The sequence below is a fragment of the Vipera berus genome (genome assembly GCF_964194415.1).
Source record: "Vipera berus genome assembly, chromosome: 2".
In the NCBI taxonomy this organism is placed as follows: domain Eukaryota; kingdom Metazoa; phylum Chordata; class Lepidosauria; order Squamata; family Viperidae; genus Vipera; species Vipera berus.
Window position 1 is genome coordinate 11,312,216 of NC_138203.1, and position 14,668 is coordinate 11,326,883.

The 14,668-nt window shown below is 50.7% G+C and overlaps 1 protein-coding gene across 2 annotated transcripts; it reads right to left on the bottom strand.

Moving 5' to 3' along the window:
* Nucleotides 1–2,400: 2,400 nt before the first annotated feature.
* Nucleotides 2,401–13,878, bottom strand: LOC308660926 (B-cell differentiation antigen CD72-like). 2 transcript variants are annotated; one of them, XM_081315563.1, is made up of 8 exons: nucleotides 13,747–13,878; nucleotides 13,535–13,672; nucleotides 12,358–12,435; nucleotides 11,686–12,021; nucleotides 9,944–10,122; nucleotides 9,696–9,790; nucleotides 6,031–6,168; nucleotides 2,401–4,449 (listed from the first exon to the last, which is right to left on the bottom strand). In XM_081315563.1, the coding sequence occupies exons 1-8, from the start codon at nucleotides 13,814–13,816 to the stop codon at nucleotides 4,431–4,433; spliced, it is 1,053 nt and encodes a 350-aa protein (XP_081171689.1). In that variant the 5' UTR covers nucleotides 13,817–13,878; the 3' UTR covers nucleotides 2,401–4,430. The 2 variants fall into 2 exon arrangements, with proteins under 2 accessions (XP_081171689.1, XP_081171690.1); XM_081315564.1 differs by lacking the exons at nucleotides 2,401–4,449; nucleotides 9,696–9,790 and having other exon boundaries at nucleotides 6,043–6,168.
* Between the last annotated feature and the right edge of the window lie 790 nt (nucleotides 13,879–14,668).

The following is a 14,668-nucleotide window of genomic DNA, read 5'->3' on the forward strand; positions in this document are numbered from 1 at the left end:
CTCAACGTAATAGCCCTCAGACTAGGTGCAAACACTTCATCATAGTCCTTGTCTGACTGAGCAAATCCTTGAGCAACTAAACGTGCCTTATGGGTAACAGTCCCTGATGCAGTTCCAAAAAAATCAGCTCCTTTTCATGTAGCTCTTGCAGAGTTTTCTTCATTAAGGTTAAATCAGCTAACATATCTCCACCTTTCAGAAGACGAGCTCTAAACAATCTACGTGTAAGGTGTATATGTGCACCCACACTATCACGAACATAGATACAGTACGTCTTAAAGTGTCCCAACACCTAGCAGTAGACTCCTCACCACGAATATGGACAAGCTGCTGGTCATTCAGTGTTAGTCCAATTATGCAAAGAGCTCTTTTGTTATCCCGGGTAAATTGTGCTACCTTCTTTGCGTCTTCGTCATTTGCTGGATCCCAAGCAGTCACATCCGGCGGATCATGAACTACAGCCCATAGCCCTTCCTTTCGCAGAAGTAAGCAACATTTCGTAGAGCAGGAAACATAGTTTGTTCCGTCTAACCAGGTAATCATGGAGATACTGTTTGACTGTTCATGTGCCATTTTCAGTTGAACAGATAACACAAACCCAGCTATCTGAATATGGTACTGTGTACACTAACTCTCAATATGTCCTGGGCCCATAACCAATGACAAGGATGAGCAACCTTATTTTCTTGTAGGTGTTTGCAGATCTGTTGCCTGATTATTTTTCCCAAGATCTCCCCAGGTATGCCAGGATGATTGGGCTGTAATTTCCTGGCTCTCTTCCCCCCCACTTTTTTTTTTTGAAGATGGGGACAACATCAGCTCTTTTCCTGTCCTCAGGTAGTTCCTTGGTGTTCCAAGAACTTTGAACTATTATGTTTTAATGGTTCTGAGATTACATCTGCCAGCTGCTTCAGAACTCTGGAATGTGGTCTGTCAGGATCCAGTGATCTGAATCTGTCTAGAGCTGACAGATTATTTTTGCATCTTTTAACTTGGATTTTTAACCTGTCATTTACAGTTCTGTTTCGGTTAAGTATTGTTTTCTTTTTGTGTGGAGACATGCAAAGTATGAGTTTAGCAGTCCTGCTTACTCTCTACTGCCTGTTGCTTCTTTGTCCTCTTTTCCCATTAGTGGACCAATTGTTTCTTCGACTTTTGTTTACTCTTGCCCAGGTAATAGCTTTTACTATTTACCAGTTGATTGTTTAGTGAAGATTAGCAACAATCTTTGTTAAAATGTATGTATTTGATTACAACACAATTTCTTGCCCTTATTTGTTATAGATGGCTTTGGGGCAGTGGGAAAGAATCACTAAGGCCGTGATTATTCCCACCCGCTTCTCTTTCTTCTGAGGAATCCCACCAGTCTCCTCTGCTGTCAGGCCCAGCAAGAGTTGCATAAAGGTGATTCCGTTTCCCCTTCTCTGACATGGGCCCCTGCGCCCTGCCTGGCTTGCCCTGGTGCGGTTCCCCACCTAATCTGCACAGGTGTTTCTGCCTCCCATCAGCTTTCAGAGCTGAGGCTGGAAACCCCTCCGTTTCCTGCAGAAAGCCCGGCTGCTCAGACAGCGGACTTCAGCGCAGAGGCTCTTTGCTGGCCTGACCTGTGAGAGGTAGGTAAGGAAAATAGAATAGGAAAAAATAGAATAGAGTAGAGCTGGAAGGGACCTTGGAAGTCTTCTAGTCCAGCTCCCTGACCAAGCAGGAGAACCTGTACCATTTCAGGTAAGTCTCTTCTTAGAAAACCTCCGGTGATGGAGTGCCCACAATTTCTGAAGGCAACTTCTGTTCCACTGGTTAATTGTCCTCACTCTTAGGAAGTTTCTCCTTAATTCCAGGTTGCTTCTCTCCTTGATTAGTTTCCATCCATTGTTTCTCGTCCTTCCCTCTGGTTCCTTGGAGAGAATAACGTGACTCCCTCTTCTTTGCAGCAGACCCTCAAATACTAGAATACTGCTATCGTGTCACCCCTATTTCTTCTTTTCTTTAGACTAGCCAAACCCAAATCCTGCATCCGTTCTTCATATGTTTTAGCCTCCAGGCCTTTGTGTGTATTCTAAGATGTGTATTCTGAGCAGGAGACCCAGGAAGGGAGGTTGTATGGGGTGGGTAGGGGTGGGGCAGAGGGCATCAAGAGGATATGCTGTTGGGGGTGTGTGTGTCCATCTCTGGATCTGACCAGGAGAATGTCAGATCTGCCTTCAAAGTACTTCAGCCCTTCTTCACTTCACTTTGATGGCAGCCTGCCATAAAAAGTGAAGAGAGGGAATGGGAGGATAGGAGGGGGGGGGGAGAGAATGACAGGAACCAGAGATGCGTTTGAGGAACAACTGAACGATCCAAGGACCCGAGTCTTGTGTACTGGGTTCTTTTCTTGAAGCAAGAGACAAGGCAAGAGAGTTCAGGCAGGAACATGCTTTATTGGAATGCAGGAACTGAACTGAGAACCAGGGCTGCAACGCAGCTATTTATACTCTGGCCACTAGGTGGCGGCCAATAGATTTAAAGCAACCTATTGCCGCCCTAGAGCCAACCAATGGTGGTCCTCGAGAATGACTGACTGAGGAGCTGACGACCGTTACCTAGCTCCCTGCCTAAGCAATCTCACAGCAACCAAACCCATGTGGTACAACTCAGTTAAGCTAGGTCCAATACATTACACCAAGCCTGGGAATGGAATGTGGAAGGCCCATCCAAACAGGTGCCAAAATGAGGAACTGTTATCAAAAGACCTAATTTGAACCTTATTGGACACCACCAAGATGACCAAGGGGGGAGGGCTTGGGAGAAGGGAAAACTACTGGGGTTACATGGAAAATCCTCAGATCTGGCTTTGCTTGGCTGTAACTGCTGGCCTTTAGTAAAAATGGAGCAGGGGATCTTCACTGCAAATGGAGTCGAGGGTCTTTCTTTCCTGAGGGCCCAAGCTGGGACAGAGCTGACAGAGAGACTGATTGGGGAAGAGATTTTCGGCTAACGGTAAACAGTCAAGGAAGCTATAGACACAAAGAGCATCTTTGTTCCTATGTATATACCCTTCTCACTTGTGGCCTCACACTTCCTCCCAGAAAGCCTGGGCCTTGGCCTTTGATGCTGGATCCTGGAGCATCTGGCAGACCCAGGTCCGGTCCAGCTCTGCCTCTGTCCTGGGAGTTGGCCCTGGGCCCTGCTGACCTGCATTCCTTGAGGAGTTCACACAAGGTGCCTTCTGTCTGGGTCACTGCCCCGTCTCACTCCACTCTTCACTTCTTCCAGACCAGAGAGGCTCATGGCCAAGAGCCCCACTACCAGCTTGACGGCCATTTGGCAAAACAGCGGTGCTCCTAGATCTCCCTCCTAGAGGCATTGGATTCCAGTATCTATAATTCCCAGCCAGCAGGAGGACGCGCCAGCAAATCAGAGGCAATTGCCAGGGGCCAGGAAGGACAGAGAGGCTATGAAGGCCATTTGCCCTATTTAGAACCTGGAGGGGCTTTGCTACAGATGGGGGCCGAGATCACCGAAGAGCGTCAGAAGGATCTTCTGGTCTTGTGGGTGAAGTTACAGGGCCTGTGATGGGGCGGTTGATGGTGAAAACAGGGAGGGGACAAACTAGAGATCAGCTTCCAGTTCCTGTCTTGGTCTGACTGTACTGTGCTTTCTTGACCAATGGGGCAAACTCTGCTCAAAAGACTTAACAGAATCAGGTTTGGCACCAGGACTTTGAACAAGAACCTCTTAGGTGCTCTGAGCTTTGCCTCCTTCCATCCTGAAGGAGAAGCTGCTCAGGCATTCCAGGTCACCCCAGAAGGTCCCGGCAAGCATGAAGGCCTCCGAACACACTTCCCTCCTTGTTGGACCGATTTATTGGATTCGCGGGGCTGGAAGCTTACAGGAATGGCCTGTGGAGGCCTGCCAGCCCTCGTATCTCTGACCAAGACAGCAGCAGCCCCAGGAGAAAGCAGACACAAGCATCTTCAAGGGCAGATCCACACGAGGCATTTTGCAGTAATCCAACTTCGAGGTTACCGCTGCATTTATCTTTGGAGCCAGGCATTTCTCTCCTCTGGGTAAAGCCGAGGAGCTACCTACAAGGGCCATGAACCATGTCAAAATAGTGAGCATGAGCAGAACTGCAAGGCATGTTGCATGCTCCCAAGCAAATAACAAGGGGTGGGACTTTGACTCCCCCCCCCGGTCAAAGTGATGCCCACCATTTTGACATGGTTGACAGCCCCGTGGATGCCTCTGCCATCCACTCTGCCATGGTCAGTTCTGGAAGAGGAAGATCCTGGCTGTGACCCACTCCCTTAGTGGAGGCATCTACCTCTTTGAAAGAGGGCTTCATCCGAGCTCTGGAGCTGGCAGCCGGGATCAGCCACAGCTTCGAATAGTGCAAACTCAATTTCAGTTTGTTCTCCCACATCTGGCCGTTTGTGGTCCAGAGCCTCTCAAAAGTCACTCCACAACCTTGAAGGAAGAAAGCAGAAATGTTGTCAGTGGGAGGGAAACGATGTGAGGGAGACCACTCTGAGCAGCTGGACTGAATAGGACATGCTGTATATGAAAAGGGTCTGGGGTCTCAGTGGATCACAGGCTGAGCATGAGCCGGTGGTGTGATGCAGCAGCAAGAAGGGCAAGGACAGTTTCAGGCTGGATTGAGAGAAGCAGAATATCAGAGTCAAAAGACGTCTTTGCTCTTCTCTGTTCTGCATTGGGCAAACCGCTCCAGAATGCTGCAGCCCCGTTTTAGGAAGGATTTGGGCAAATTGGGGGGGTGGGGGGTGGGGAGAGATAACAAAAGCAGTAGAGATTGGGGGGACACATAGAGTGGCTGAGTCTGGAGAGAGAAGCCTGAGAAGGCCTGAAGGAGCAGAGACTGAAGCTAGGAACAGAAATTTTGGGCTTCAGTTTCAAGGGAGCAGATTTTGGCTGAACATCAGGAAGAATTTCTAAGGGTAGAAATTGGTCCTGTTGGGCCAGACGGAGCTCAGGAGAGGGAGAGAGACTCTCCTTCCAGAGGGACTCTGACCAGAGGGTGGATGACCATCTGCCAGGAGGTTCCCAGGTGGATTTTCCTCTGCAGCCGCCTAATGGAGGGGGGCGGGGGCGGGAAATGAACCAGAGTCCTTATGTCACCTTCTGTAATGTGCTTATTATCCTGGCTATGAAATTAACCCATGTTCTGAGTTCACAAGGTACCCTGAGTTAAAAACTGACCGAAGGGGCTGAGCCCACAACGCACATTAAACCATGAGAAACCAACTAAAGTTAAAACTAACCAAGTTTGGCATGCTCAATCTTAGTTAGCTTAAAATCAGAATTCCCAGATCCCTGATGAGGGTTAGGAGTGTGCACAAAACATCACCCATTTTGTCCTTTGCAGGGAGCCGTCCCATTCTAGACTGATCTGGTTCAGGCAGGTCACGATCCGGCCCAAATGAGCCCCAGATTTAGGGGATCGGCTGACCTCTCTTTGGGCCAAGACAAATGCAAAGGAGTCTTAAGTCAGGGGAGGCTGGTGCCTCTCTTTCTGTCCTCTCCCTGCCCCCACATCATGGCTGTGTGTCAGCTGCCCCCCTACTCCCCCTATGCCTTCCTCCCCTCTCCCCATTCTGGTTCCCCCAACTCTTCCACCTCACATTTCTATTTATTTATTTTTATTTATTTAATTTAATTTGTATACCGCCCTTCTCCCGAAGGACTCAGGGCGGTGTACAGGGCAATAAATACCAAAAATACAAAATACAAAAATGAAAAACAAATTAAACAATTGTGGCCGAATACAATAAATTAATTAAAAACAGTAATTAAAACCCCAAACCCATCAGACCCCAAACCCATCAGACTGCATGCCACCAGCCCACCTTTTCTCCATGGGACTCCTGTACCAGAACATCCATCATGCTTGTGGTGGGGGGGCAGGGGTGTCTCCTGCAGGCTTTGGTCAACAACCCTCCACCACCACCACAAGGGCTGCCTGATTTCTGCATGGAACATTCAGTCGCTCCCTAGAATGTGCCTGTTGGTTTTCTTAAGGGGGTTGCGTACCCATCGCTCGGCGGGGGCTTTTCAGGACTGGCTGCTGTCTCGCAGATGAATCTGAACTTCCATGAAGATCCCTTTCGTGACAGTTGTCCATTGCGCATGAATGCATAGTAGTCATAGTCTCTACCAAGCAGAGTTTCACTGGAATGTTCAAAAGACACTATTGAAGAAACTCCAAAGTCAACATCTGCACAGATTGCTTTCTTTCTTGTGAAACACAAACCCTGCTGCTGCTGAATTTCCAAAGTGGACTAAACCACCAGCAGATAAATGACATCAGAAACAGGGCAAGAGAGTTTGATGCTGCTGAGCAATCGCAAAGACAAGAGTGGGGATCCTCGTGCCACGCAAACGTGGGACTTGTGTTAAAAGGCGTGCAACGGCAACCCCCTCTATGGGCATTGTTTCCCTCAAAATATGATGACGAGCTTTTCACTGAACCCCTGTTGTGGTGCCTTTGAGCCACTCTTGACACCTTCCTCTGTTGCAGTTTCAGAGGGGCCCTGCTCTGCCCTCCCCCCTCCCCAGTACCAGCCCCGGGTCACCTGAAGCAAGACTGGGACTTACATTCTCCCAGTCTGAGGCCTTGAACCAGTGCAACACACTGGCTCTCTCACCTGGGAAATAAAGGTAAAAGTTTCCCCTGTCCAGTCATGTCTAACTCCAAGGGCTGCTGCTCAACTCTGTTTCTTAGCTGAGAGAGACAGCGTTGTCCAAAGATGCTTCCATGGGTCATTGGCCAGCATGGCTATACTCCGTGGCCCATGGAACGCTGTTCCATTCCCACCGAAGTAGCACCTATTTATCTACTGCTAAGTGGGCAGCACCTATTTTTCAAACTGCTAAGTGGGCAGGACCTGGGGCAGGTAATGGGCACTGACCCCATCACGCGGCACTCAGATCTTGAACCTGGGCTGTCAGCTTTCTAGCTGACAAGCTCAGCGTTTTTAACCACTGAGCCCTGGCAGTAGAGCAATATAAAACCACAGTAAACAAATTAAATAAGAAAAAAGCAAACAGGTATTCCATCGGTCCCAGAGAGAATTGGGGCACTGACAGCTGTTGAAAGCCTTATTGCAAGAGAAACAAAAGGTAAGAAAGGACAAATGAGGTTCCAAGAAAGAGCAGTACAGCAGTTGGCATATGTTTCAGTGCATAAGGTAAAGGTAAAGGTTCCCCCGCACATGCGTGCTAGTCGTTTCCGACTCTAGGGGCCGGTGCTCATCTCCGTTTCAAAGCCGAAGAGCCAGCGCTTGTCCGAGGACATCTCCGTGGTCATGTGGCCGGCATGACTAGACGCCAAAGGCGCACGGAACGCTGTTACCTTCCCACCGGAGTGGTCCCTATTTTTCTACTTGCATTTTTACATGCTTTCGAACTGCTAGGTGGGCAGAAGCTGGGACGAGTAACAGGCGCTCACTCTGTTACGCGGCACTCGGGATTCGACCCGCCAAACTGCCGACCTTCTGATCGACAAGCTCAGCGTCCTAACCCACTGAGCCACCGCGTGCATAAAACAGGTTAAATCTGATCTCTCCAGGGAGATCCAGATAAAATGCTCCTCCCCCCCTCCCCAGTAAGTTGTGCAAAGCAGCCTAGGCAAGAGCCCTGGGCTAGGAAATGCAAAACTGGGCTGGGTGGGTGGGGGCATCAGGGCCCAAAAGTCTCCCTGCAGAGCTGATGTGTTGTGATTCAGCGTCAGCCTGTGGTTCTGGCAGCTGAGTCTGATGATTCTAAAGAGGAGGAGGGTTTGGAGATCCTTTGATGTCAGAGGAAGGTTCTGATGCACTGCAGGACTCTCAGCCTGGCCCCTCCAGTCATGTTCCTCATGAGGCTCAGCCGTGTGAGTACGATGGATTGGAAGAAGACGATCCACAGCTGGTTCTGTTCAGGGATGCTAGGAGCAGGAGGCAATCTAGCAGAGCAGAACAGAGGAAGGCAATGAGGCAACTTGGGAGAAGGCAATGAGAAGCCACGCCTTGGGACTGCTGATAAAAGGGTAAGGTGTGGGAGGTGCTGGTTGCTGAAGGCAACCATTTGAAGATCTTCTGCTAGAGTCCTGGTCTGTTATTCTTGTTTAACTCTTGTTTGAACGTTTGGTTTAACTCTTGTTTGAACTTTTTGTTTAACTTTTGTTTGAACTCTGTAAATAAATTTGGTTGGGTTTTTTTCCAGCCTGTTGACTATAAAAAGGGGTTGTCCCTGACATTCAAACAGGGCTGGTCGTAGGCTGGAACAGAACATGATGCTTCTCTATGCCAGGGAGAGTCTCTGCCCTGGTTAACCAGGGAAGGTCCTTAGAGCAACACTTGGAAAGAGACATGGCAACCAGGTGAGTCTTTGCTGGTCACCTGCTCTGGGGATTCCAGCTCTCACCTGAACTTGAACCCTTGAAGAGGCAACAGGCAAAGACATCTTGACCACGTCCAACCCCAATCCCCTCGAAGGACTCTTCCTCCAAGGGCTAATTGGTTAGCTAAGGTGTGTAGGAAGCACACACCATGATTGTAAGGGGGGACTTGAGCTACCCTGCCATCAACTGGGAGATGAGCTCTCCATTCAAGTGGAAGATTGAACAGGTTTCTGATGAACCCGGCAAACAACTTTGTCTCCTAAACGGTAGAGAAGGGAACTAGAGGGTCAAACAGACTTAATTCTCGCTAACAGAGATGAAATGATAGAAGGTGCCAAAGTTACAGGAAATTTAAGGGACAGTGAGCATGCAATATAGGAATTCAAGGTTATGCAAGCACAAGGAATAGACAAAGTCAAACTAGAGTCGGGTTTTAAGGGAGCTGATTTCAACAAACTTATAGAGGGCTTGGGAAGGATTCATGGATGAGAATCCTTAAGGGGAAAACAACCCAGGACGCTTGGGAAACTTTGAAAAGTGACATAATAAAAGCCCAGTCTACTACATCACTGAAGAATAAAAATAAGACATCCAGGTGATGAACAGGTGTAGGAACTGAGTAAGGCTAGTCTAGTGAAGGACTGACATCTTCTTCCAATATCTGAGGGGCTTCCACAGACAGGAAGGGGTTAGCCAGTTCTCCAAAGCACCAGAGGGCAGGACAAAAAGTTACAAGTGGAAACTAATCAAGGAGAAAAGCAACCTAAAACCAAGAATGAATTTCCTGAAAGTGAGAACAATTAATCAATGGAACAGAAATTGCTTCCAGAAGTTGTGGGTGTTCCGTCACTGGAGGTTTTTAAGAAGAGACAGGACAGTCGCTAGTCTGGGAAGGTTATAGGGTCTCCTGCTTGAGCAGGGGGCTGGACTAGAAGACCTCCAAGGTATCTTTCAACTCTTTTTATTCTATAAGGCTGGCAGCTGGACAGGCTTTGCTTCCTCAGGCTGGCGCTCACCTCAAAGTGGCCTCCCTCCTTCAAAGCCCTCCAAAGGGTGGTGTGCAGGAGCCTGAAACCCCCTCCTGGGTACCATCCTACTCCCCTCAGCTGATGAGGAGCTGCTTCTACATCTAGGGAGAAGATGCCCCCCCTCTTTTACTTCCAGCCAAAGAACAGACCCTGAGGAAGCACCAGTGTCTCCAGTGGCCAGCAGAGTGGCCACCAGCTTCTCCAGGACAGCCTCCTCTGCCATTCCCCCCAGCCTCCACAGGCGCCGATGGATGGAAGCCCAGCAAAGGCCTGTCAGCCACACTCACCCTTTGTAGTGGGAGCCATCCACCCACTTCCACATCCAGCTCGTTTCCCTGTCCTTCCAAAGACCAACCCAAAATGACTCCGCGTCCCAGGGATTCTGCAGGGTTTGAAGAGGCAAATTTCTGCTCATGCATTCTAAGCATAGATCGGTGCTACTCCGCTGAGGCTGGGTATGTGTGTGGGGGGAGGGAAATTTTATGGAGAGAACACATCCACCCTCCCAAGAGGTGCCTTGCACCCCCTTTCTCACCTCAGAGAACCGCTGGCCAATGACCTCCCAGAGCTCTCCTGCCGTCCAGGGCGCTGGGAGGACCAGCAGCCGTGTGGACCTCCACTCACAGTGCCCACTGCTTTCCTTCCAGGTCTTCTGCTCACTTGACACCCTGAGGCACTTCCAGCGGAAGAGGATCCATCCGGGGGGGCAGCATCCTAGAGCAGTGATGGTGAAACTTTTAGAGACCAAGTGCCCCCAAACCACCCCTATCTCCCCGCCCACCCCCGCTCTGCACCCCACCTCCCCACCGACCCCCACTGTGCAGCCTCCGCCTCCACGGCCCACCGCAGCAGATCGCCCAGGCAGCCCGGCAGCACCATGGCGGCCACACCCTCTGCCCATGCCCTGCAGCATCATCTGCATGTGACAGGGGGTGAGGGCACAGTCTTGTCCCCTGCTGCCTGGCTGCCATGCCTTTGGCTGTGCTGCTCTGCGAGGACCGTGCTCAGGGGCAACTCTCCTCCAGGGGGGCTGCTGGTGAGGAGGAGGGGGCCACAGGGGAAAGTGGAGCTGGGGGGATGGTGCATGTGCCCACAGAGATGGCTCTGAGTGCCAGCCCTGGCACGCATGCCACAGGTTTGCCACCACTGTCCTAGAGAGAAGGCTCGGAGTAGGACATGTCGGGAATGGGTGAGCAGCATCTGCGGGAACTTCCTCAGGTCCGTCCAGCCCAGCCAAGGCCAGCACAGACGCCCCACCCGAGGTCAGTGATGGCCAAAAGGGGAGGGGGCTCAGGAAGGGTTGGTGCCACTCCAGGACCCACCCCCGCCCCCAGTCCATGCCCCTGTTTCCTGAAGCGCCACTCGCAGCTTGTGAGAAGTTTTATATCAAAATGCATTTTACTCTTTATAGTGTTTCCATTTCCCCTTAAAATATTAACAGAATCCACATGTGTGTGTGTGTGTGTGTGTGTGTGTGTGTGTGTCTGAGAATCATTCTCTCCACTAGATAATTGATGGTCAAACTGAAATTAACTTAATCAAGTCAAAGAGCAAACAGGGGGAAACCCCTTTCTCAAACTTCCTCAAACCCCAAAATAATTTACTCAGACCCAATCCACATATCGAAGGAGAAGGTCTGCAAACACAAAGTGAGATAATTAAATTAGGTCTCCCTAACTGCATGTTCAGAAAAATAAACCTGTCCACACACACACACACACACACACACACATACAGGTGACATCCTGGACAAGCTCCCTCCCCATATAAAAATCTCCTACTGTACCCCATTTCTCTGCAGCCTGCCCCTAGAGGCGAACTGTTTTGCTTTTAGGAATAAATATTTCTTCTTTCCTCACAGCTGTCTGGATCTCATTTTTATTCTCCTGACAACCGGTAAATTGTGGAGGGGGTGGGGGTGCAACCAGCATCTCTGGGGAGCCCCATGAGAAGAAGGAAGAGGCATTTGCAACACCTTCAGAGGAAGCTGGTCATGCTCAAGTCACCTGGCTCAGCCAGAGGAACTGATACTTATTTGGGGGGTGGGTGGGATGGTGCTCAGTGACACCAGAGTCAACACTTGGGGAGAGCTCATCCCAGGAGGTTAGCAAATGTGGAGAAGCAAGCCCACCCCCACAAATGTGGGATTTGCCAGCCCAGACCCTGCTGCCTGCTCAGGGAAGCCCCCCCCCCCCCCCGGCAGTTATCCCCAGCCATGCAGACTGTTCCACTGAAAGAAGCAGGCAGAGGGGAGCCCAGACGGAGCCCGGAACGTACCAATCTGCTGGCAGGAGGTGGCCTGGCTAAGGTTGGCCTCCAGGCTCACCCTCTGGCTCCGCAGGAGAGCCAAGCTGTGGTTGGCTTGATCCAGCAGGAGCTCCTGGTGCCGCAGCTGCCGCTGGGTCCGGTTCTCAGCCACCTGGCTCTGCCAAAGGGCCACCAGGGTGGAGCGGAGCTCCTTCTTGGTGGAGTTGTGCTCCTCCTCGATCAGGCGCAGCAGTTGCCGGCTCTCTTCCAGGCTGGCTTGCAGGAGGTGGATTCTTTCTCCCATGAAGTGGTTCCTGGTTGCGTGGTCGTGAGATGCTTGCTGGAGTTGCTTGGTGGCCTGCAAGTCTGGAAACAAAGTGGCTGTGGATGAAGGTCCAGGATTCTGGGCTGCGAGGTGAGAGGCAGCCCCCAGCTCAGCAGCCCTGCCTCTCCTGGTGGTGCCCTGGCCTCTGTGGTGATGAGCAGGAGGTGGGGGGGGACCCAGAGCAGGAGTCCTGCTATTCCACAGTGGGGAGGCTGAGCCACAGTGTGGCTTGTCTTGGCCTGGGTGAGGACTTTACCTCCCTCGGGTGCAGAGCGGGACATGACACCTCCAGAAGTCCCTTCCTCTCCCCCCTCCCAAGAATTGGGGGGTCTGCCCCCTTATTCCTGGGAGACTGTTGGGGTGCAGGTGCTACTCACACTGGAAGCCAAGCGCGATGTTGGTGGCCAGAAGGAAGAGGAAAATAACCAGGGCTCCCAGCTTTGGCCGGTTTGTCACTGAAAGAAAAATCCAGATTCCTTCTTGATGCATCCTCAAAATTCTTTCTTCCATGATGTGGAATGGAGGAGGGGGTCACCTGGGGTCCTACTTTCCACTTTTATTCTGCTGCTACTAAAACAATTGCTGCGCTTATCCCGCAGCTGAATAAAGCTGAAATAACGTCCAGATGATAGGATGTGATAGAAAAATAATAAATCAGGAAACTCTTCTCCACCCCCCCCTTTTTTCCTTACTTCTCTTTCCCCCCCCCTTCCTGTTCCAAATTCTTTCCCCATTTGCCTCTGCTGTCTTTGCCCCCCCACTTGCACACCTAAACTGGACCAGCCACAGAATAACGCCCATCCCACACACGGTTATGTTTCTGCTGCCAAAATAGCCTTTTCATCCTTTCTCAAGAAGAACAATGCAAAACGCTCCCCTAAAAAAAAGTTTACTTAGGAAGCAGGAGGTGAGAAATCGGAGATATTCCCTCCCCATCAAGTGTGCCAGCTTGGGGTGTGTGTGTCTCAGTATCCCCTCCTTTTAATGGTGGAATCCGCAGCAGCTTTGCTTTAAAGACTTTTCCCCTTTCCTTTGACCAACTTCTCTCACTTGCTCAAAATATCCCCAGGAATCAGCAGATTTCTCACCCTCAAGCCCAAAATATGAAAAGATCTCTGCCTTTTTATTGTCCAGGATCCCCTTTTCTTTCTCACTTTCTAGCCGACCCAATGATGCTTGAACAAAGTTTCTCCTCAGCATCGTGATCCTTTCTTTGGCAGGGGAAAAAAAATCCAGGACAGGGCATTCTTGAATTAAATATTCTTTCTTTCACCTTTTGTGTGAATCTATCCGTCTGTCTTTCCCTTTATTGTCTCTCTGCCTCTGCCTCTGCCCCCTCCCTCTCCTTTTCCCTGCTTTTTCTCCTGTTTTGCCTCTTTTAGTCCTTGCTGGTGTCTAAGCATCCAGCTCCTTTTTCTCAGCTGAACCGAGCGTGTGGCTCTGCCTTGGAAAGAGAGACTGGCTGGGCAGCTGCAGCCTCCTTCTAGCTGTGCAGCCATTGGCAGGAGAGGCTTCAGCCAGCCTGGGGCATTGGGAGGGGGCACAGCTACTCACCAAGTCTCCAGTGGTGACAGCAGGTGGACCACCAGGGCAGTTCTGGGGTATTCTGTAGGGAGCCACACACTGCCACCTCTTTCTCTGGGCCCCGGGGTCCTTGGAGGTTCTCATAGGTGAGTTCCCCCTCATTGGGCTCTGGAAGACAAAGGGGGTCAGGCAAGAGAGGGAAGAGGGGAGCCCAGAAGGACCCTAAGCAGGCTGACCCCTACCTTCCCATTGGTTTTTCTCCGGAGGGCTTCTTGCAAACCTCAGGTCAGCGTAGGTGATGTCCCCAGCCATCAGAACATGCCTAGGGCAGCCCTGGAGCAGCAGAGTCAAAGGAACTGCAGCCAGCTGGCAGAGTCTACTCAATGCTCTCCTGGGGCGGCAGAAAGCAGAAGTAACTCTCTGGTGGGTGGGGAGCAGCCAGCCAAGCCCAGCCCCAAATTTCTGCAACTCTGGCCCTGCAGGGCACCCAAAAGCTTCGTCTCCAGGGACTGAGCCGGCCACCTACTGCGGACTTTCCCAGCCCAGCGAGACACGAGTATTTGACTTCCCCACAGTGAATGCATCTCTTTGCTGCCTCAATGGCAGTGAGCCATAGGTTCTGGGAGGGGATTGCTTGATTCTGCTGCGCCATCATCAGCTCTTAGTGACCACATTGACCCCTCTGCAAAGACCACTGTCCCTCCCTGGTCCTCCAATCTCCCTATGGTGCTTTCATCATCCACAACCCCCCCCCCCCAGTTTGCTGGCCCTCCTCTTCTCTTTCTTAGCCTCAGAGCCCTCTCCGAAGAGCTGGGTCTTTGCAAAACAGGTCTAAACTATGGCAATTTAAGCCTGAATATTTGTGCCTTGTCAGAACTCAGGACTGATTTGTTCCAGGATCCATTCTTTTACTTGGCTGTCCACCATATAATCAGAAATCTTCTCCAGCACCAAAGTTCAAAGTCATCCATGCTTCTGCTTCTTCCGAGTCCAATTTCTGCTTCCATAGAGGGTGCCGGAAGATACTGTGGCTCTCACGATTCTGATTTTCGGACTGAGCCTGTTCTTTCCCAGGCACATTCTTGCCACTGTTCGTGATGTTTGTAGGTAGAGACAATCATAATATCCGAGGATCTTTTCCAAGTCCTTCAGGGTTGACCCTAG